Source organism: Delphinus delphis, chromosome 8 (assembly GCF_949987515.2).
Source record: "Delphinus delphis chromosome 8, mDelDel1.2, whole genome shotgun sequence".
Taxonomy (NCBI): domain Eukaryota; kingdom Metazoa; phylum Chordata; class Mammalia; order Artiodactyla; family Delphinidae; genus Delphinus; species Delphinus delphis.
The window spans coordinates 34,911,739-34,935,604 of record NC_082690.1 but is presented as its reverse complement, the minus strand read 5'-3'; the positions used below and the strand labels follow the sequence as shown (position 1 = coordinate 34,935,604).

The 23,866-nt window shown below is 34.6% G+C and overlaps 1 protein-coding gene across 1 annotated transcript in view; it reads left to right on the top strand.

The window, feature by feature from the left end:
* The window catches only part of CNTN5 (contactin 5), a 416,285-nt gene that overhangs the window by 234,777 nt on the left and 157,642 nt on the right, over positions 1–23,866 (top strand). The window contains exons 8-9 of the mRNA XM_060018068.1: positions 6,300–6,427; positions 8,695–8,867. Of these exons, the coding sequence (XP_059874051.1) occupies positions 6,300–6,427; positions 8,695–8,867 (301 nt within the window). The remainder of the gene's footprint in view (positions 1–6,299; positions 6,428–8,694; positions 8,868–23,866) is intronic.

Below are 23,866 nucleotides of genomic sequence, written 5' to 3'. Positions count from 1 at the left end.
GTCATGTTCATGTACTGTAAAGCCATATCGTTAATGTGTTAATTTTTTTGTGAAAATTGAGCTAAAGCACTGAAATTCCAATCAAAATCTCAGTAGGCTTTTTCAAAATTGGCAAGCTAATTGAAAAATTCATATGGAAATGCAAAGAATATAGCCAAAACAGCTCTGAAAAAGAAGAGCAAAGTAGAAAGAATTAACTTACATGACTTCAAGACAAATCATATTGATACAGTAATCAAGACAGATCAATGAGATAGCAGAGACAGTTAAGTAGTTGTTGACCTACACATATAATGTTAATTGATGTATCTTTTGGGCAGGGATTTTGCAAGCAACTTTTTATTAAGGAAATGCCAAACATTTACAAAAATAGAGAAAACAGTTTAATGAGCAGCTATTTGCAGCTTCACCAATTTTCGACTCATCAATGTGTTTCCTCTATGCCCCAACCTAATTCCCTGTGCCTCCGTGAATTATTTTTAAGCAACCCCCAGACCGCTCCATCACTTCATGCAGTAAATACAGTCAATTCTCATTTTTCTGTGTATCTATGTTCTATAAATTCATCACAAACACTGAATTAGCAAATACTGAACCATTGTTCATGGGGGAAAAACAGGGTTACGTTCCTGCAAGCCTCTGATCACCTTGTGGACAACTGGTCAGTACATAGCCTTGTCTTATGCATGTCTGTTTAAAGACATCTGATATAATATATAATGGTGATTTATTAACATTGAACTCACAGTCAACAACACCATAACTCATAATGGAAAGAGGTTTACCTAATGCATGGTTTTTCTCTGTAATGTACAGCTAATGGATTTTTTTTTATTGGAGTATAGTTGCTTCACACTGTTTTGTCAGTTTCTGCTGTACAGCAAAGTGAATCATCCATACATATACATATATCCCCTCTTTTTTGGATTTTCTTCCCATTTAGGTCACAACAGAGCATCCAGTAGAGTTCCCTGTACTATACAATAGGTTCTCATTTGTTATCTATTTTATGCATAGTAGTGTATACATGTCAATCCCAGTCTCCAAGTTCATCTCACTCCCATTCCCCCTTGGTATCCATACATTTGTTCTTTATGTCTGTGTCTCTGTTTCTGCTTTGCAAACAAAATCGTCTATACCATTTTTCTAGATTGCACATATATGTGTTAATATACGGTATTTGTTTTTCTCTTTCTGACTTACTTCACTCTGTATGACAGTCTCTAGGTCCATCTATGTCTACAAATGACCCAATTTCATTCCTTTTTATTGCTGAATAAATATTGTATATATGTACCACATCTTCTTTATCAATTCCTCTGTTGATGGATGTTTAGATGCTCAACATCACTAATTATTAGAGAAATGCAAATCAAAACTACAATAAGGTATCACCTCACACTGGTCAGAATGGCCATCATTGAAAACTCTACAAACAATAAATGCTGGACAGGGTGTGGAGAAAAGGGAACCGTCTTAAAACTGTTAGTGGGAATGTAAATTGATACAGCCACTATGGAAAACAGTATGGAGGTTCCTTAAAAAACTAAAAATAGAACTACCATATGACCCAGCAATCCCACTACTGGGCATATACCCAGAGAAAACCATAATTCAAAAAGATACATGCACCCCAATATTCATTGCAGCACTATTTACAATAGCCAGGACATGAATGCCAATTAATTTTTGACAATGGAGAGAAGATAGTCTTTTCCAAATGGTGGCACAGAACAACTGGATAACCATATACTAAATAAATAAATAGTTAGATTCCTACCTCATAGCATGAACAAAATGTAACTCAAAATGAATCATAGACATAAACATAAAAATTAAAACTATAGAACATCAAAAAGAAAACATAGAAAAACTTCGTGACCTTAGGTTAGATAACAAACCTAACCTATTGCTTAGTACAACAACAAAAGCATAAAGCATGAAATAGATTGGACTTCATAACCAAGAACTTCTGCTGTTGGAAAAATGCTAAGACATGCCAGAAACTGGCAAAAAATATTTGCCAGTCTGATACCTGCAAAAGGAATTCTATATAGAATATAAAAAGAACTGTCAAACCTCAATAACAACTCCATAAAAATGGTAAAATATTCTCACACTCTCTTCACCCAAGAAGATATACAGATGGAAAATAAGCAAATATAAAGATGCTCAACATCAGCAGTCATTAGAGAAATGGAACTTATAACAACAAGATTCTAGAGTACCTGCTTATCGTAATCACTAAAATTAAAAAGACTGACCATATCAAGTGTTGCAAGAACTCTCACACTGGGATGCTAGAAATGTAAAGTGGCACAACCATGTGGAAACAGTATGGCAGCTTCTTAAAAAGTTAAACATAAAACTAACCAGATGATCTAGTCATTACAGTTCTAAGTATTTATCCAAAAGAAATAAAGCAAATATTCATAAAATACATATATACAAATCTTCATAGCAGCATAGCAGCCACAAGCTGAAAACAACACAAGCATCCACCAAAAGGTGAGGGATATGCAAGTTGTGCCATCTACACACAGTAGAATACTGCTCAGCAATGAAGAGGAATTGATTCTTGATCATTGTAACAAGGATGACACTCAATTTAATGTCAACTTAATTATGCTGAGTGAAATTAACTAAACAAAAGGAGTACATAGTGTTAAGAGTCTATTTATATAAAATTTTGTAAAAGTGAAAACTTACTCTAGTGATAGAAAGCAGATCAGTAGTAGTCCAGTGATAAGGGTGGTATGAGAAGGGACTGGGGGGAGAGAATACAGAGGAACACAGGGAAGATTTGAGGGGGACATATATGTTGATGATCTCGACGATGCTAATTAATGGTTTCATGACTGTATATCTATACGTGAGAACTTTTCAAAGTTATACGCTTTAAACATGCGAGCTTATTATATGCCTATTATACATCAGTAAAGCTGTTAAAAAAAATTGGCAGCTCTCATTGACCTAAAATAAAGACAGATATTTTTCATAGTATGAGAGGTCCTGCATAATCTTACTCCCTGTCTACCTCTCCAGTCTTACCTTGAGCCACTCTCTGCTCCTGTTTTTTATATGCCAACATAATTGGCCATTTCATTCTTCAAGGTCTTGTGGTCTTTCCCATCTGGGGGCCTTACAAATGTCATTCCCTCTGCTTTCCCACACTTTGCCTAGTTAGCTCTCTTTCATCCTTCAGTTCTCACTGCAATACTTCACTCAGAAAAGATTCATCACCCTAAATAGTTGAGGCTTTCATAGTAAGAACTTTCCCTGGCACTCTCTACTTTTTCTTTTTAAAAATTTGTCACAAATTTTATTTAAAATTTTGAGTAAATTTTCAATTAGTGTCTACACACACCACAAAAATAGAATAATTTACATATATTATCAAGTTAATACTGTTAAAGAACTAGTTAGATATAATTATGATAGTTTTACATATAAGGAAAGAAACTGAGTAATTTTAAGATCATACAAGTACTCGTCAATGGCAGCGATTTGAACGCAGCCCTCTCTGACTTTAAAGCACACAGTCTCAATTAGTGATTAATGATTCCGTGATATAATATCCATTATGATAGGGTACTAGAAAAATCTAATCTGGAAGTCAAAGCATGATCTCTAAATAATATGGCAGCAGGTGCATAGATGGTACTCCCAGACAAGCACTTGGAAGGGTCTAAAATAGGTTGTACTATCTGACAGGTAAGCCAAACATGGAAATGGAGAGTCCAGAAAATGATCCTGAAATTTGGAGATCAAGATAGGCATCAGGAAGTTAGCAATGAATCCTTGCAAGATAGGGTAAGCACAATGGTATACTAGGTAGATTGTGGTATTGGGCAAGTTACCAAGGCAAAGATCCAGTAACTAAGTGCAAGATGAGAACCAAGACACCTCCAGGTCGAGGCAGAAACTTGTGGAGAAATTTAGAGACCAGAAGAGAGTAAATGTGCCTTGATACTAAGTGCTAGAATGCTGGTTTGCATTTCTAAAATTTCTCCCTGTCCACAACGGACCGTCACCTTACCACTCCCTTATTACCCCATTCCAAGTTCAAGGATGTCTCAGAAGAATTAGTCTACAAATCTGAAGATTCCAAATGTAGGAGTCACATGGTAATAACATAGGGCAGAAGACAAAGAAGCTGGAAATTGCAAAGAAATATTAATTCAGTATTCAATTATCTCAGTATTTGTTTGCAATAGCCAGATGTTATAATATAAATTGCATTCATTGTCTATTCTATTTTTTTCTTTTCTAAATTAAAAAAAGAGCTTATCTGATAAGGATTTGAAACTTGAATCAGTAGACAGGCTTTTGGTTAAATGACATTGTCACTTGACAGGTAAAAAACACCATGGTATTCAAAATTCTTCATCCTCCAAGTGGATCAGTGGCCTAAAGTACAGGAGTGTTCATAAACTATCTTTGTAATATATTGCCTCCTGTCAGTGAGAAAGGACTTATCTTAAATTAAGAGCTAAAATACTACCAATATCTAAGATACATTTATTTCTTTAAAGGGGGTGACATTTTTCTAAGATACATTTATTTCTTTAAAGGGGGTGACATTTTAAGCCAAACTTCTCACCTGCTAGATTAGAATTTACACCAGTCAGTAAAATGTAGACATTTTCACAATATTAATAATCTGCACAAACTGTAGTAATTTAACTATATTTCAATAAAGTGTGTCATTCTCACAAGAGAAAGCTTATTTGTTTATAAAAAGTATAATCTTTGTTTTCAAATAAATCTTTTTGTAGCATGTGTATCTTTGTGATTGAAATGGAATGAGTACATATATTCCATTTTTATAGAAATAGTGCTATCTAAATAACAAACAGAATTTTTCATTGACCATCTTAAATGGATTATATAACTTCAGAGACCACTGTGTTTTCCAAATGTCTCATTAATATCCCTGCTAGACATAAATTACAGTCAAATCCTCTATTCCTAGTTTGGCTTGCTTCTAAATTTGGCTCCCTTCTCATACATTGTAAATCAAATTTGATCCATATTGAAAATCCATATTGAGAACAGTAAACTGGTCTCTTTATGGATAATAATATGTAAGTATAAATTAATAAGCAATATTCAGCAGCCTAGAATCTAATCCAATTGTTAAAAGTTCAATGCTGCCCATAACCATGAGTTCTGGACTGATTGGCAAAACTGAATACATATTTTAAAATAACATAAAGGATGTTGATAAACTGATTTAGCCATTATTCTTGTATCTTAAATAGTTTAATGTTATCATGTTGCCCTGCAATAAACTATTCTTTTCAGAACTAGGAGGATCCAATTTTAGGATTTTAAGTTCAGTGAGACCTTTAGTTTTCTACCTAAAGTAGAACATACTGTTACTTCCTCTTTCCTAAGTCAGTCTAAATTCTAGTGGCATATCAAATAAAATCACAACAGCCATTTCTGTTATGTCTCGGGTTGCTTCAGTAGGTCGATGCACTGGTGAAATAATAGGTTATACTTCAGGAGCATAAGAAGGAGAAAAGGACAAAAATTCTAATTAAGTTTGATATCCTTATATTTCTGGAATGATGAATACACAGGAGAATATGGTAATCCTGAATGTCAACCTCATTTTCACAGAACTTCTAAAAATTTTTAATAATGCTTTAATTTCTCACCTTCATATAAGACTCAAGATCCAGTTTTGATAAAGGTCTTGAAAGAGCCCAAATGCAAACTCAGATGTCATGCTTTTATGTTTGAAAAGCGCAGTACGAGCAGCCCAGGTTTCAGGTATCAGGTCTGTCATGCCCTTGCTACACGGGTTGCACTGCAGAGAAACCACCATAAATCATCTCGAGGCTGTATACAATTAATTTTATGTTTGTACTTGTCCTCCTCTATGTTTTTATGATGTTTCTTTTTATATTTGATTTTTGAGGTCATTCTTGGTTTGAGGTGAAATACCTCAAGCTTAATATTAAAATAACACTGGTGATAGTATAAGTTTTAATAATCAAATTCAGGGTCACCTTTTTTTCCACAAGTTTTAAAAGGAACTGTCATAAAGTTGTCAAAAGAAAAATAACCTGTAACTCCCTAACCTTTTTAAATATAAGAAGGTGTTATGTGGGTTTATTGCATAATTTCTTGAAGGGCAAAACATTTCTACTATCACTGCATATTTTCACAGTGATCCTTTACCTTATTTATTATTACTTGGAAGTGGTTTCAGATTTCATGAGAGTTTCTTACCACTTACTTGATTTGCAGTAAAACAGGAAAAAAAAAACCTTTTTAATAATTTTCAGAATAGCTATTCTTCCAGACGGGAGTCTACGGATCTTAAATGCTTCTAAATCAGATGAGGGAGAGTACGTTTGCCAAGGGGAAAATGTCTTTGGTTCTGCTGAAATCATAGCTTCCGTTTCTGTGAAAGGTAAGAAAATGTGGCTAAATGTTTTATAAGCATAGTTTCATGGCCTTATCAGAAAGTGAATAAATATAACATGCATGTATGTGTATTTGCATATATGTGTGTGCATGTTCCTGTTCAAGAAATATATTGTACACAAAGAACTAACACAGTCAAATTGTCCCTTTCCATTATTTAGGGGACTATGAAGAAAGGAACACCTTGTTGGTAGAAATTTAAATATTATGCTCTGAACACACTATGTGGGAGGGTAAAGAAAGCTTTCTGAAGTTTTAGTCGATGTCTCAAAATTTAAAAGTATACCAACAGTATAAAAATATTTTCCTGAATCAAGATTAATTTTAGCATCAATCAGTAATATTCCTTTGTTACCACTTCAACTGGGGATTTGGGGCAAAAAAAAGAGTAGCAAAAGGAGGACATGAACATGTGGTGTTGAAATATACATCAGATGAACTGACATCAGAGCTACTCTTTGATTTCTGCATCAATGGAATTTTTATACACTGTAACTTTTTAGTATGCTTAAATGTTTCTGTTAGTTTTCTAACAGTTAGTTAGTTTTCTAGTTCTAAAGTGAACTAGATTCCAAGTCTAGAACATGCTTTTGAGACTACCTGTCATTGTTTAGTACTAAGAAAATCTCCTATCTTAGACATTCTCTTCATTTGGTAAAGGAATAGTTTTCACGATGAAGTATATCACTAATTTTTTCCATTTGTGCATGTAGTATATAATGAATTATACTTTGGCCACAAAAAATATAGTAATGTTCATTTTCCCCTTTCTTTAGAAAGATAAATGTAATTAAAATAGCCAGCACTCTGATATTTTAGAAAAGAGGCAAACATCCAGGGAAGGAAGGAACATAATTTTAAAAATGTCTTCACTTATAGCATACATTACTGGAATCCAAGTCAGTCTTCCAGTCCAGGTCTCATTCCTTGTGTGTGCTAAACAACGTTTTTCATAGTGAGGCAATGCTGGATCCACAGACTTTTTAAATTTAATAATAACAAAAATGTTCTCTGTTAATCACGAGTTAAGTGGAATATTTAGTTACTCAGAACATTCCAATTCTCACAGTTTAAACTGCAGTATGCTGTGATGATCTGTCTTCTCTGATGAAGACAGAATTTAGAATGCCACACAGAATATTTGACTTCCAGAATGTTAATATTTACTGTGGCATTCCTTTCCTGGTATCCCTCTTTCTGAGACTGCTTTGAAGGAGGCTACATATTAAAGGATCTTATCAGTGGTTAACCATGGTCTTTCATCAGACTATGCTATTGCAAACAGTAGAGCTGAAATAGGAAAATTAGGATAATTTTTCATCTGTGTCAGGCTTCTTGAGGTATCTACAATCAGGAACCTAATTAGGAAAAAAGAAAGTATCAATATCCTGTCTCCATCACCTCCCTACTTTATTAAAAAAAATATCATATTGCAGTTGTTTGATCATTAGCTTAACTAACCCTTAGATGTACAGCTGGTATTAACCTTTATTGGTTTAAAGTTGCTCTAAACCCAGCAAAAATGCATCTATTTTTTAAAAATTTAACTGAATCATTAAATAGTTAATGTAAACATTTTTTCTCAAAAAACATTTCTATTCAATATTTTGCCTTTTTTTTAGATCTCAATTAAAGCATCCACTGTCTATCAAAGGGGATATTTTATAATCAGCCAGAGGTGCCTCTTCTACTCCTCTACTTACAAGGTTTTGTAAACTATAAAGTGAATACAAGCTGTTATAGTAGTAGTAGTAGTATAGTTTTTATCTCCTTTAAGATAGTAATTTGAAGGGAGGTGCTCTGTATAACCTTTAAAGTGAACTCACTTGAATTATTCCTCCTTAGATGTGAAGTATTTTTTATTGTAAAAATTATTTTATTTATACTTGATGATCCTTGAAGGTAGACAGGGAGGCTACAGCTTCTTTTTTCTAATGTTCCTCCTTCCAGAGCACCAATTGCTCTTTCTAGTTATGTAGTCTTTCCTCTTTTTCATCCAAGCTGACTTCTTAACAGGAATAGGGACTTTTAAATCATCTGTTCCCTACAAATGCTAATATTTCAATTAATATGGTAATATTTGGTAATATTACCAAATGGTAATATTTCAATTAATAATAGTTTATTAAAAGATATGTATCTGGAGCAACTATATTACATAGATTCCTTGTTTAATTTTTCTCTATTATTTAAAATGCAGAATGAAGGTGAAAACTATACGTTATGCTAATTAACATATTTTTATTTCTATAGAACCTACAAGAATAGAACTTACTCCTAAAAGAACAGAGTTAACAGTGGGAGAAAGCGTTGTCCTTAACTGCAAAGCAATTCACGATGCTAGTTTGGATGTCACTTTCTACTGGACACTGAAAGGACAGCCTATCGATTTCGAGAAAGAAGGTGGACATTTTGAAAGCATCAGGGCCGTAAGTTAATAAAATTTTATTCTTTGAGTAATAATACTTTTAGAAATTTAGACTCAAATGTAAAAACCTTCTTCTCTGTGAAATGTTAAGGAAAAATTAGGACAAAATTCAAATTGATTCAAACAATTATTTTATTTCATTATTTTATGTTATGTCAAACCAAAAATAATACTTATTTAAAACTCTCCCAGTAAGAAATTGGGAATACTTGATTATGCAGATCTGGTTTCTTTGCCATTTTTTTCTATTTGATTAGTATTGTCAATATTTACACCTTACTTCTCAAAAGTTATGTGGCTACATAAACATAAAAGTGTTATTTAAAGCATTCTTAGCAATTACGATACAATAAATAAATGAAATAAGCCTGCCTGTCCTACTCCTGAAGAAATAGTAATTCTTGGAGATTCTTTAATCTGTCACAGGCTATAGAGCTTAAACATGCAACCCAAAGTCAGAAATGCAGATTAGCCTTAGACAAACATTCACAGACATGCTCATTTCTCATTTGCCAAATCTTTCCTTGTATTATCTTTTATATATCTATGTGACAATCAACTAAATGGAGTAAGAAATCTTTTGAACCAAATTCTACAGTATGATCATAGTGTCTTAACAGAGAAGCAGAAAAATGATCTTTTCCCCCACTGGCTTTTTTGAAACATAAAAGAGTAACATAATGATGGAGAGAGACAAGGGCAATGGAACTCGGGTGGCAGAGAGAGATTTTGGCTGAAATATCTCTTCTATGTTGGTTAAAGAGGTGGATCCAAATACAAACTATGCCTACAAATACAATTTAAAATGCTGCCACATACTTATTAACATCAGTTTATTCTTCTGTAAACATTATGGGAAGCACTGGTAGACCACAGCTGTAATGAGCCCAAACATATAAAACTTGGCTTGGATTGAATTTTATTTTAAAGGTAATGTGATACAGTGGGAAAAGTCCTAGACCCAAAGTAAGGAATTTTCTGGGTCAAGACCCAGCTCAGTCTTTAATCAGCTGTGTAACAAAAAGCCAGTCACCTGATTTGCCTTGGCATTAATCACATAGAGCACTAAAGTGAGGGAGTTGCACCAGATAACTTCTAAGACCCCTTCTTACTCTAGAATTTGATAAATTTGTATTAGCAGAATAGTAAGAATGAATTTTCTTTGTTGCATTTGCCAATGTAACTTAAAGTAAACATTTTCTTCTAAATTATTCCTTTCATCCTGATTTACTTTGCAGTTAATGAGAGACTGTATAAATAAGAAAAAATTACCCAACTGCATTATTCACATCTCATTAAATAAATCAATTTTGTCAATGGTTATGTCATATACAAAATATTTAGATCATGTTAAACTCATTTTCCTCGAATTTGCGACTTTTCTTTTTTATTTACCTTGGGTCGATCATAGCTTCAAATTTTGAACAACTTTTATGCTATGAATGTCATAAAACAAAACCAGAAAAATATGACACAAAAATATTACATTTGAAAACAAAAAAATATACCATCAAAAATATTTCTTCTTAGGATTACCTGTAAACATTCATTTTGATTGATCAGAGATATAAAGAAAAAATATGTCTAAACTAAATTTTGGTTTTTCTTCATAGAAGCAGGCTTCCTCTTTATTTTAAAATATCAGTAGAGAAATTAATGGTCTGATAAATTATATGAATTCTTGTTTTTGTCTCTTATATGTTACCACTTTAGTTTCAGGTCCATTCATTTGTATAAATAAATACCTTTAATCCTTTTCATAAGGTTGGCAGTCAACTCTTTACACATATGCTGTTCCTGCCCTTGAGAATTACAAAATTGACTCCTTACTCCATGCAAACCTATATTGCTACAAGCCATAATAAATTGAGCTCAGTTTGTAGACAGTGATAATAAACTCCAGAATAGAAAAATAAAGCAAATTAATATATTGAGAAGTGAGAAAAATATTTAGCTTAAGGTTATGTAGAATATATCACTTTAGCTTATTTTAAAAAATTAATAGAAATATGTTTGTACTTAAAATATTTGGAAGCTTCAGAACTGCAAAGTTAGAAGAAATTGTCTATTCCCTCTACCCCAATTACCTCAAACACTGATTGGGTCCTCGTTGGCTTCAAGGACATACATGGGAGAGAATCCCATTCTGTGACTTGAAAAAGTCAGAGAAAAAAAAGAAAAACATTCTATCTCCATCCTGCCTTTCACCTTGTGAAATATAATATGTCTGAGAAATAACATGTTTTAGAAGGAGGGATGAAAGTGTTATAAGGAAGTGAGATTTGGGAAGGCCTCTGGTCATGTGGATACTTTCTGTTTGAGAGGCCAATTGAAGACTCTGGGAATAAGAGGGCAGGCCAGGGCTCAGAAGAGAGCCTAGTGGGGTGATCTATGGTTTGCTCTGAGTTTCAAAGGAGAGCCATTGATGAGACCTTAGGGGTATAGGCTGGTCCAACAGAGTAAGAAAGCCCAGCAGGATTCGGGACTTAAGCAGGAATAGAGTGTGCCTTTGACTGAAGTACTCTTTAGGTTAACTGACCTGGCCCTAACTCACCAGTGTGTGATTGAATGGGGGTGAATCAGAGGAGAAAGGGGGTTATATATTTCAAGTATATTAACACTGCATAGTGTCAAATGAATCAACCAAATCTCTGAAAAAAACCCCAAAAAGATACCAATTGTGTTGATATTTTCCATCTTGTAGTGCCAAAATATAGCTTAATGAAGTTCTCTACCTTTCAACTTGTTACAGTGATATCTTTTATACACAGCCATTGGTTTACAGATGAAGCTCTAGGAAAAATTTTATGTGTAACTTTTATAACACCTATAGACAAGGTATATTTATGTTTTAAATAAAAGAGTGCTTTTGGACTGCAAGAGAGTGAATAAATAAACATATAATCACATCAGGTTAAAAGAATAATAGCTATTGCTTTGAAATCTATAATGAAAATGCTTCTATTTCCCTTGCCTCTTGACTTAGGCCATGTTTTACAAACCCAGAAATTTGACTGATTTTTGGAGTGAATCCATTATTGAAGCCACTGTTCAAAGGGTCCAAACAATCAATTAGTCTGTAAACATTTGATCCAATTCACCCAAATCCCTTTTTTGGCAATGATATGAGTTAACTGAAGGTGGCAAATTAGTGAGGCTATTCTCAAGATTTAATTTAGATTCAATTGTACAAGCAAAGTGCTGTGCAGGATCCAAGTTAAAATACATGGCCTTTCACCCCTAAGAGAGCACAGATTAAGGAGACAGACAGCAGGGTGAGCTAGTAATCTGCTATTACAGTGCTATCACTAGAGAACTCTACATACAGCTGGCAGAAGAATTTGGTATTTGAACTGGACCTGGACTGGTAGAATTTTGCCAGGTGTTAGGAAGAGAAGCTGCATTTCAGACAGAGACAGCAGGTGAAGCAAAGACGAGGCAGAGAGTTTAGAGCACGTCTCGGGAACAGTGAGGAACATGTAGCCCTGATGGCATAGTGACGACACAGAGTAGAGAATAAGTCACTATTTGTTGAATACATTTAAAGGAGAGCAGCAGAGGCCTCATTGTTAAAGGCACTGATTTCGGAGTCATGGAATTTGGGTTTTATTTGAAATGCAACAGGGAGCCATGTGACTCAGATTTGTTCTTTAAGAAGATAATTCTGACAGCTGTGTGGAGCAGGGGTTGAACATGAGGCAGACTTTACATTCATTCCAGGCAGGTTAAGCAGAGGTTACAATGAGGAATCGACCATTATAAGCTTCAGCCTTAAATAACCACCCTGTTATCAAATAATTATTTGCAATCGTGCTTTAACACAATTGTGTTTTGACACAGTTTTTTATGTTGGTCAGAGGTCTTTGAGAACCTCTTAATACTCTCAGGATGTCTGAACAGCACCTGAACATGGCCGTGTGACTCCAAAGCCACAGTCTTAATGGAGGACTATGGTGATCCATTGTTCTCCAGAGACTTGAAATCCCTAATTATTCATTGAAGATGTAAGCTAGTTTTAATCCCTACAACGCATAAAGATCAGTTACACTGAATATCATGGAAGCCTGTAATTTGTTCCTTTTGGAGCAGAGAAAAAAGCCAAATATTTGTAATCAGGAAGGTTGGCAAAAGAAGAACTGCCCTTTCCATTGTGAGCTCTCCAAATGTGATAAATTGCAACTAAATGGGCAACCAAATCAAAGTGCACTATTTCATGGTCCTTCATATTCACTCAATCCTCTGGTTATAACAATACACTCAGGAAAGCAGAGTAAGGATGTTTGAGTCCATTTTTAAATGAGGAAACAGAAGCATAAGACTTTTCCAGGCCACATGAATTCTAAATTGGGGTAAAAATATTAAATACACTGTGATTTTTAAACTACGTTATGTTGATTCTCCTTTGTAAAGCTCACCCTCTCCACATTCATTGACCATTATGTGTTCAGCCCTTGCCTATAAACTGTGGGAAATAAAAATAAAAGGGAGATTTGGTTCTGATCTTCAGTAAATGTAAAGATGGCATAGAACATAAAGTAATTCAAGAAAAATATGACCATAAAAATTACTATTTTTTGTTAGAGCCAAATACTGTTGGAGACCAGAAAAGAGATTAATGTGAATTTTTTTTATCATTGTGGAGAAAAGTGAGGAAAGGAATTAATTTAGCACCTGCTATATGCCAAGCACTCAGCTTATATATATATATATATATATATATATATATATATATATATATATATATATATATACACACAAACAATAGCTCATCAATTCCTCATAACAATCATATAAAGTAATATTATTTGGGAAGAAGGTGCCACCTGACGTAGACCTCAGAGGATGAGTAGCATTAGGATAGGAAAAGAAAAAAGAGAAAGTCAACCTTAGATCAGAAAAGATATTGTATCTCAGGGTTACAAGGGATCCTGGAAATTATTGAGCTAGTCCTGGATTGGTACATGGATTCTCCATCAGTATCATCAGTGTCCACTGTAATCCTTTTAGTGATGAGGAACTCACTCCTCTGACGTAGTCCATTCCACTACCAACCAGATCTGAATGTCAGAAAATTAGAAAGTTGGAGTAATTATGATAATCTGTATACTAAGCATAGGAATCATAAGGGAACATGCCTGATTCATAGCCCTGATTTGTGTGGAGTATTAGGTGAGTGAAGGGGCCAGAATATAAACTCCTTAATACCATGAGATTTTTTATTAGCTGAAAGTAGTAGCCTATGTCAGTCTTCTTATCATGGTTACTTCTGTTCCTAGTTTGTCTTCTTAGGAATTAACCACTATTTCTTAAGGAGTAAAAGTGTCAGAGTAGGGCTTCCCTGGTGGCGCGGTGGTTGAGAGTCTGCCTGCCAATGCAGAGGACACGGGTTCGAGCCCTGGTCCGGGAGGATGCCACATGCTGCGGAGCAACTGGGCCCATGAGCCACAACTGCTGAGCCTGTGCGTCTGGAGCCTGTGCTCCGCAACAAGAGAGGCCGCAATAGTGAGGGGCCTGCGCACCGCAATGAAGAGTGGTCCCCGCTTGCCACAACTGGAGGGGGCCCTCGCACAGAAACGAGGACCCAGTGCAGCAATAAATAAATAAATAAATAATTTAAAAGAAAAAGACGTGTCAGAGTAGAAGACAGCAAGTGCTCAACTGGTACCATTCTCTTTCCCAATGGATAAAAGTTAATGTTGTAAAAATAAATGAAATCACTGGACATACTGCCAGGGTTTACTGAGGCACAAAGCTCTTAGGACTTTGAGACCATCTGCTGCACCATCTTCATTATATTAACAGGTGTAAGTCTTGGAGGCACTTCATAACTAATCAGAAAATGTGTGAAAGGCCGAAAATCAACAGTTCTACTAAAGTCACAAGTTCTCTTTGGCTCATTCTGCTCACTAGTAATAGTCATACTTCCAAGTAGTATGGCCTCCTGGACTCTGAACCCTACCCCTCCCTGTCTGGCAAAGGGCTTGTCCATCCTCATCACTCAATTTCTTGCCTCCTGGATCTTTGTCTTGCTCTGAATCCTGGTAATTCACCAAGTTTCTGTACAGAACTCTGCTGTAATCTTTTGATTGCATATATTAGATTTATAACAGTTTTCTCCCAGTCTTTCACCTAGTTTAACAAAAGAAATTACATTGTCACTTTAATAGGACAGAATAGAGTAATAACCAATCAAAGCTTGGGAGCTAAAGAGAGGTTACACTCAAAGGTCCAAGAATTTTCAGATCATTCCAGAAAGTGTACCACACCCATGCTTCCTGCTTGTCTGTGTTAGAGAATGTGCCTCCATCTACTCTCTTCTCAAAGTAGTAACAGTTCCCATGGCAGAAAAGAATACATCTTCTTAGTGTGTGTATGTTTCATGCAGTCACATGAACATGACTAAAATATGCCATTAACACTTGTGATTCTGTGACATTTTATGTATTAATGACATAAGCTAAACTATGGGGTCCCCCAAAGCAAAGGCTAATATTCTGTTTTATTTTTGATCACTTTGTATGTCGATACAACAGTCACTCTGTCTATATTTGTTGAAGAAAAAAATAAACAATAAAAATAAAAACTGTAAAAGCATTTTCTCAGCTTAGCCCACTACCGCATTATTTCATGTTCTAACATAATTAATTAACTACTGCATAAAATTCTGCTAAATTATATTGCAGAATAGTTTATTTCATTGTTTTTTTATGCAAAATTAGACATTCACTTTAGCCCAGTTTGGAACTGAATAGAAGATGACTGCCTTAGATGACATCGAAGGCAGCCTATTATTGAGAGACTCTTCCTTAACTCTTGGGCTTTTCACCTGAGTAATCTGTTAACCACAATACCCCATCACGATCACAGCTGATGGTAACACCATATTGATTATCCACCTCCATTTTTATTTGAACTGGCATCTGGCCCCACAAAGCAAAATTTGAAGTGCGCCTCATGACTTTTTGTAATTTGTCAGTTGTAGTCCAATCAGGTAATGCTTCCAAAGGCACACATATTAAAAGACAGTTTTAGCCATCTAAGTCACAAGCTTCACTTTGTTCATTTAAAGGTAGTCCACCAAAACAAACCTTCTGGGTATGGTATTATGGTGACCATATAGAGCTTTTTTGTTCATTTAGAGGCTCCACTTTTGATAGCTGTTTTTATCTTTATGATACATTTACATAGCATTATGAGTAATATAAAAGTTACTAGTTTCTCTGCAATGTGCTTTAGTGAAGAACTGCAGGTTTACTTTTTGTTTTTGGTTTGTTTTTCTTTTGAAAGAGAGACAGGGAAAATAGAGCTTCTTGAAGAGAAAGGCAATTTTAGTATTGGCCATGCTGAGAAAAATCAGATTAATAGCCTGTGTTCTGTGACCTCTGAGAGGATAAAAGTACCATACTTCCCAGAGATTGTCATCAGAGTCAGGTGAGATGTTTCAGGTTATTGGATGGGGAAAAGTGGGCAGTAAGAAATAGAAAACACTCTTTTATCTCTTAACAGAATTTGCTTTCCTAGATTGTAAACTCCAGATATTAAATATGCTTTTAGCTCACTAACTCCAGAAATGAAGTGGTTACATGTCTAGGACTCCATATTTATTTTCTCTTTTGGAAGTTTTGTTTTTCTCCAAAATTATTTTCCCATTTCATGCATATATTAACTCAGATCCAATCAAATAAATATTTAATCCTGAATGAAGTGCTTCTGTCTTTAGTAATGTGACCACTTGTAGGCCCCAGTAAGTTTTTGCAACCATTGTTATTGTTTTTAACCTTGACCATGAAGCCTATCTGATTTTTTCCAGTGATGTTTATTAAACCAAGTTCTTACCTAATTCTAAGTCATTTTCAACAGTGAATTACTTGCTTAAACTTATTAGTCTTTCTAATGTGTGTAACAAACTTCTAATATAAATTTTCATGCAAAATAACCCTCCAAATATTTTGAGTTTCAGTTCAGAATTTCCATTGTATTTATTCATTATTACTCTAAATTTCTATTAATTTTCCTGGAATTGTACCTTGAAGAATAATCAATGGAGTTTGACTCCATACCTCCTTCCCCATCCCAATCTGACAGAGACTTATTTTTATGAGACAGCAAAATCTTTATAAATTATATATGTACTAAACAGTTTAGAATGAATAAATGAATTAGTAAATAAAGTATCAAATGTTCAAGTTACTGAAATGAGTTCCTAAATTATCTTCAGAGCCTAATACTCATCTTTTCTCAATATTCTAATTTTGTACATAATCCTTGTTTGCTTTTATTTCTTTCTTAAGAGGCCACTATTCAAATCTTGGTAATTTTTAAAAATACCTCTCTCCTTCTTGTTTTCTTGTACTCCTCTCCCATTCATCATTCACATTGATTCATGGGCCTGTTAAAATGAGTCGTCTTAGGAAGGATAACTAATCGTGTCAATTTACCTGAGGATACCAGAGGCCATTGTAGTAGATGTTATGGAGTGTTGCCCAGATTCCCCTTTCAAGACTGAGGCACTCTTTCCCTAAGCCATAGAAAGTATTGGCAGCTGATGGCTCTAACCTGAGTCACTGTCTGGGAATGACTCTTAGCCAAAGAGTGTTATCTGGCCCAAGTTATGCCCCACCCTCCAGCCCATAACCAAGGGTAAGGGTGATGAATGCATAGGGATGGTTAAAAAGGTCGAGTCTCTTGCCTTAAAGCAGGACAGCTCTGAAGGGTCTCTCAGCTACAGAGCTCCCTGTGGGATAAACTGAGGCTTTTTGTCATGACTGCATCACAGTTAAACTCCCCCTCTGCTCAATTCTGCTTTCTTCATGTTCCGCATAAACGCTGATGCCAATGGCATGCCCCAGTGAAGTCTCCATCTCAGAGTCGGTTTCTCTGAAACCCTGACCTAAGACAGCCATGATGGCAAATGTCAACACCGAGAAAGCACTTGAAGCAGGTATGAGTAATAATAAAAAGCAATGATAATAGTTCTCATCCACTGAATGCCTACTAAGTAGCTGGAAACATGCTAAAGTTTTCAAGCATCATTTCTTTTACTTCCCACAAATATCCTATGATATAGGGATTGGTTTTGTTTTCGTTTGGGGTTTTGTTTTTGACAAAAAAAGACACAAATTCAGAAAGAATTTGTGAATAAATAAACAACTTTTTCAAATTTAAACAATTGTTGTATGGAAGAGTTATTATTCAAATGAATTCTGAACTCCAATACCACACTATCTCCCAACATATAGTAACAAACCTAGAGCATATCTACAACTATTTGGGGAGATAACATTGTAAATTCCCTTCTTTCTCAATCAGTTTAATGTTAAATTATATCATCTTGTGAATAACACAGATAAATATCCTTCATCTGTTTTAGAATTTTTGGGTCAATTATTCTCATTGCTAAGGTTTTCGTATATTCATCTAAAGTTACTCCTATAAAGTTTATGATTATATGGTTACATTTACACTATACAAGTTCTTTTTTCTAACATTTGTAAACTTTACTATTATGAGCAATATTCTGTCCCTTTGCCAAAAATATGTTTCTCTTATATATATTTTTAAAGGCAACCCTACCAGTCAGGCTCTTCAATGTTTAGTTAATCATTTCAGAATAAACTTGAAACAGTTTTATTAGCTGATTAAGACCTAGGCTAAAATATATAAATAGAATTTTACATAATGAAGAGAACTTTTGCCCTTCCTCTCTCATATGTTTTATTTCTTTTGATTCCCACAACATTGTGAGTTAGGCAAATTATATATAAATGAAGAAACTGAGACCCAGGAAGGGAGAGGGGTGAAAGGCCTCAGGGTGAAGGTTCTGAGCACCACAGGCACATTTATAGCACAGCCACTATTACCATTTAAGCTTCTTTGAGCTGAAAACTTCATTGCCATGAATGATATTCCAAATCTGATTTGATGAGTAAAGATATGAAGAACTAAAACTAGGTGTAATTCTTCACAGTGGCATTTTGAAAATTGAAGACAGAAAGAGATTGTGTTTCTTCTCTGCAATCTCACCTCTTTAGTTGGACAACTCAGCTTATTTTTACCTTAGTTACTTGATCACTATTAAAACAATAAAATTGTATGTTCTGTAAGATCAAATCACACATTGTTTTAAAAAATTCTGCCATAAAATTTACTGAGAACGAATTGAAAAACATCTTAAAATATCCTATTACACTTGCCTCTTCAGATGTTCTGTGGGTGTGTTTTCTGATTAATTAACGCTCACTCTTCTGGCTGCTGTAATTGTTTCATTTTATAGTGTGTGAACCCCTTTTTTTTATCACCTTCCTTTTTTAGTCTTTTGAAAATTCTCTCAAAATGAAAATGAGATGCAATATGTTACATTTCTTTTACTGCTGATCAGGCAAAGAGAGTAGAGCATAAATTCCACATTTGAGACACTTTAAATCATATCTGTTCTTACTAAGTATGTTACTTACAGAATGGCTGGTTTCATGTGAGTTTTTGGCCACCAAAATCCAGTTTTCAAGTCAGATATCCAGTAGGGGTTCAGATTCTTCCCTCTTCCTCACCCCCAGTGCTCTCAGTCCTTCCATTATAACTATTCAATCCCTCCACCAGAGCAAGTATCAAAATCTACTGTAAATGTCACTTGATTCTTTCATTCTAGCCTTTACATTTCTGGAAGTTAGGAACATATTTACTTTTTGAACTTACACAGTAACTGTGCACATTTAAGACTAAATCAACATTTGTGAATTTGCTAAAGGAATCAGTGAATGTAAGAATATATGAACTAAAAATGAGCCATTTAGAGTAGGCTGCTTAGAAACAAATTGTTGACTATAATATCTAAATAGCATTTTTTACTTTTTTGTTAACCAAGAAAAGTTTCTAGCTTCCATTATAATTATAGAAAATGACAGTAATCAATAGTTTTATTCATTTTGCTTCACATGGACATTTCAATATTTTTGATATTGTGCTAAAAGTAATTGTTTTCTCTGGAAATAATAATCCCAGGAGTTCTCAATAAAAGAGAAATATACAGTGGTTCTAGTTATCTTGTTGAAGTAATGCTGATATGTTTTATAGATTTTTTTGTTATTTTAAAAAGAATGTCCTATGTAGATCTATGTATCCAGGGGATAAAATTTAACCTGCAGAGTGATGAAATGCATAGTATAATAAGGTCCTCAATACTAGAATTTTTACCTTGATGGAATAATATATAATAAAAGATTATTCTTTTTAGTTTCTGAAAGGCTTGGTAAATAAAAGGCTGTCCTTATTCCCTAATACCACATAAGGTTTAGGATTTTTATAAGCAAACATAGTTCAGTGTTACATTTTGAAATACTATTGATATGTAAGTATTGTGTTTTAGACTGACTTCTGTTATTATTTCTCAAAGTAATTTTCAAAGAGCTGGGTTTTTGAGAGACCATTATTTTCAAGACATCTTTGAAATTCTACCTTTATTTAACAATTTCTCTTTCTGCGTCTGTTTTGTATTAAGTTCTAAAGGGTGCCTAAGTGTTATGATATGTTTAGCTTGTAGCTTTTCAAAATCCTGCAGTTTCTCTCATGGACTATTTTTATCATATTACAACATAAAAGTGAAATTTAGGAGTCTAGAGTTAATAATCAATAGGTTGCCTCTCAAAGATGTTTCCTGTCTTAAAAAAGGAGAATGAGGAAATTTTAGAAATAACTATTGGGCTATTATCATTCACTCCTTTCTTCATTTGATATCCCTTATATAAGGGAAGTAGAAAAGATCAACTTAGAGAATTTGGAAAGCATGACATCATTATCTTTAAGGAATAATTGATGGCTTTATAGAGTATTTATCAGTGTACAATAGATGAAATCTGAGTTATTCTCAGTTCCATCAAGATTTACTGAATGGCTATATGCTAGGCACCTGTCCAGGAACTGAGGATTCTGTAGCAATCAGTAGCAAACATTCTATGGGAGGTATATGACTACAACTGAGATAGAGCACCATCTTTGGGGAGCTTGGAGTCTTACAGAGGAACAGGCATATAAACCAATATGTGGCAAGAGCACTGAAAGAAATATGTTCAGGGAACTTGGTCCAAGTTACACACCATCCAAACTGTGGAAGAAGAGCAGACTTCCTAAACCAAATAACACCTAAGCCTATTCTTTAAGGAGAAAAAGAGTATTGCAGGCAAAGCAGGGAGAGAACGTAGAAGGGGGAAAGACACTCCAGGTAGAGACTAAGGATGAGGAAAATATGAAAGTCAAAAGTCTACCAAATTCCAATAACAGTGGTGATCTTACAGTTATAGCAAACCTCATCTAATATAGTAATGTAGTGATTCTATTTTAAAGAAAGCTTCCCATGTCACCTATGAAAGTGACATAAATGGTCATGATTATTCTTGGTTCCTATTATATCATGTTACATATTCTTGCAAAAGTAAAGCTGCTATATGTCTTCAAATTAAATCCAGGGTTAAATTGTTGCTTAGCATAAGTATATGTGTTTTACATAAATTTACATGTTGCTTGAAGCTTTCTGTGTGGTATATAAAAAAGAAATTAACTATTATAGTGTTAAGGTTCAATATTCAGCATCATTTACATAAATCCCCGAGAAACACTATGTGATTTTTTTCAGGAGACTGCTTGTTATGCTAGGAACAGCTGTAAGAATAAAGTATAGTTTAAAAAGTCAGGGGCTAAAATCAGAATTTCTGCTTTCTTCTATATTTTTTCCTTAAATACATTATATATTTTTGAAAAAAATAATCATTCCTATTTTGCTAACCATTGCCAGTGCCTGACATCATGTCAGGTAGATTAGTTGCTAAATAAAGTATTTGCTAAATTAATTATTATATAAACAAATACAATTTTGTACTCTTACACAGAGTTACTTTCTCATTTCTTTGCTCACCTGCTAAATTACCACATAAAAAAAGAAATATACCAGTATCAGAAAAAGTTTTAATACATTTATTCACTTTACAAAAGCTTAATGGTTACTTGTCGTATATACAGCACAATATCAGGGCAGGGAATGTATGGCTGAGTAAAGCATGATCTCTCCCTTCTAGAAATCTTAATCTAGACAGTGGCAAAAAACTCTTGAATGTGATAAATATTATAGTACTGAGACATTATGCTGTTGAGAGAGAAAAACTCTGGAGGAGAAATGTGAATTGTTAACCAAGTATGTCATTGGCAGAAAAACTAGTTCTTGAGAATTAATGTTCAATTGAATTCAACTAAGTTTACTACTGAAGGATATTCAATCAACTAGTACAAGGTAAGGTAATAACCTTTCTGATTATTTTTAAATCACCCTAAAATCAAACCATTTTTCATTATACACCTTACCCATATATAAAACCAAAAGAATTAACCATTTTGAAGCAAAATTAGCTAAAATAATTTAGAACACATTAATTGTGAAGATACAACACTGTACTAAACAGTTCAAGGATTTCATATCAAGAAGCCTAACCCAAACTATAAAATACTACATTTTATCCTTTTTAATTGCTGAGAGTCCCACAAACAAATATAGCATATTGACAAAGTTTATTTTAAAGTACTTATTAAATATAGTGGTAGTATTTCCTAAAAGCATTTCTGAAACCTGCAGTCTAATTGCCATTATCCATCACTTAAGTATTAAGGAATACTAGAAGTGACATGCTTTGTTCACTGTTCCTATCACATCAGTAATGACTCTGAACAGGCTACTGCAATATCTCTGGTGTTTAAAATAACTAGCTAGTGTGAGAGATGCAAGCATTTCAATAAGAACGTTTCCATGTGTCTTTAAGAATAATAAGGCAGGGCTTCGCTGGTGGTGCAGTGGTTGAGAGTCCGCCTGTCGATGCAGGGGACATGGGTTCGTGCCCTGGTCTGGGAAGATACCACATGTCGCGGAGCGGCTGGGCCCGTGAGCCATGGCCGCTGAGCCTGTGCGTCCGGAACCTGTGCTCCGCAACGGGAGAGGCCACAACAGTGAGAGGCCCGCGTACCGCAGAAAAAAAAAAAAAAAGGAATAAGAAGGCAGAGTAAATTAAGGATCATTTTTCTTAGCTAAGTATTTTTTGGTTTTTCCCACATTGCTGTTTCTAACCATGTTTAATCTTATATCAAAATTCTGACTGGAATAATCCATTGGTCTGTTGATATATATATATATATATATTTTAGATGTTGAGATATAAATATCTTAGAAGAAAATTTCACAGTTTAAATATCAATGAATACTTTTTGCACATCTCCTTTTGTTCCTGTGAATAACTATAGGTAAAGAATTAAGTAGTAGTTTACACAACATTGTAAAGCGACTATATTCCAACAAAAATTAATAAAAGAAAAAATAATTAAGGAGTAGTTATTCTGAATGTATAGAGTTGACCACTAAACAAACAATCTGTATAAGTTAGTTTTTGCTGCAAAACAAACCACCCCAAAACTTAGTAGTTTCAAAGCATCATTTATTTAGCTCATGACTCTATGGGTTGGCAACTCAGGCTGGACTAAGCTGGAGTTCATGCATCTGTAGTCAGCTGCCAGCCAACTTCAAGGCACTAATGTGGGGGATCAGCTGGCTGTTGTCTGGGGCTACAGGGTCAACTGTGCCATGTGTTTCTCATCATCCACCAGGCTAGCCCAGGCTTGTTCATATGGAAACCTCAGGGTTACAAGATCCGATAGCAGAAGCATCATGATCACTTAGGCTTAGTCTCAGACCTTGCTCAGTATAACTTCTGTCACATTCTATTGGTGAAAACAAGTCATAAGGCCATACCAGATTAAAAGCGGGCGGTAATTCCCTGTGGCGGGGGGGGGGGGGGGATCCGCAAAGTACTGAGGCCATTTTTGCAATTTACCTCCATCTGTCCTCTGGCCACAATTTTTTTATATTTCGCTAACTTGCAGCCCTCATCCCAGGACCCAAAAAATCTCATTCAATTATGATTCTAATTTCGTTTTAGTTAGCTTTTGCTGCAAAACCAATTCTACAAC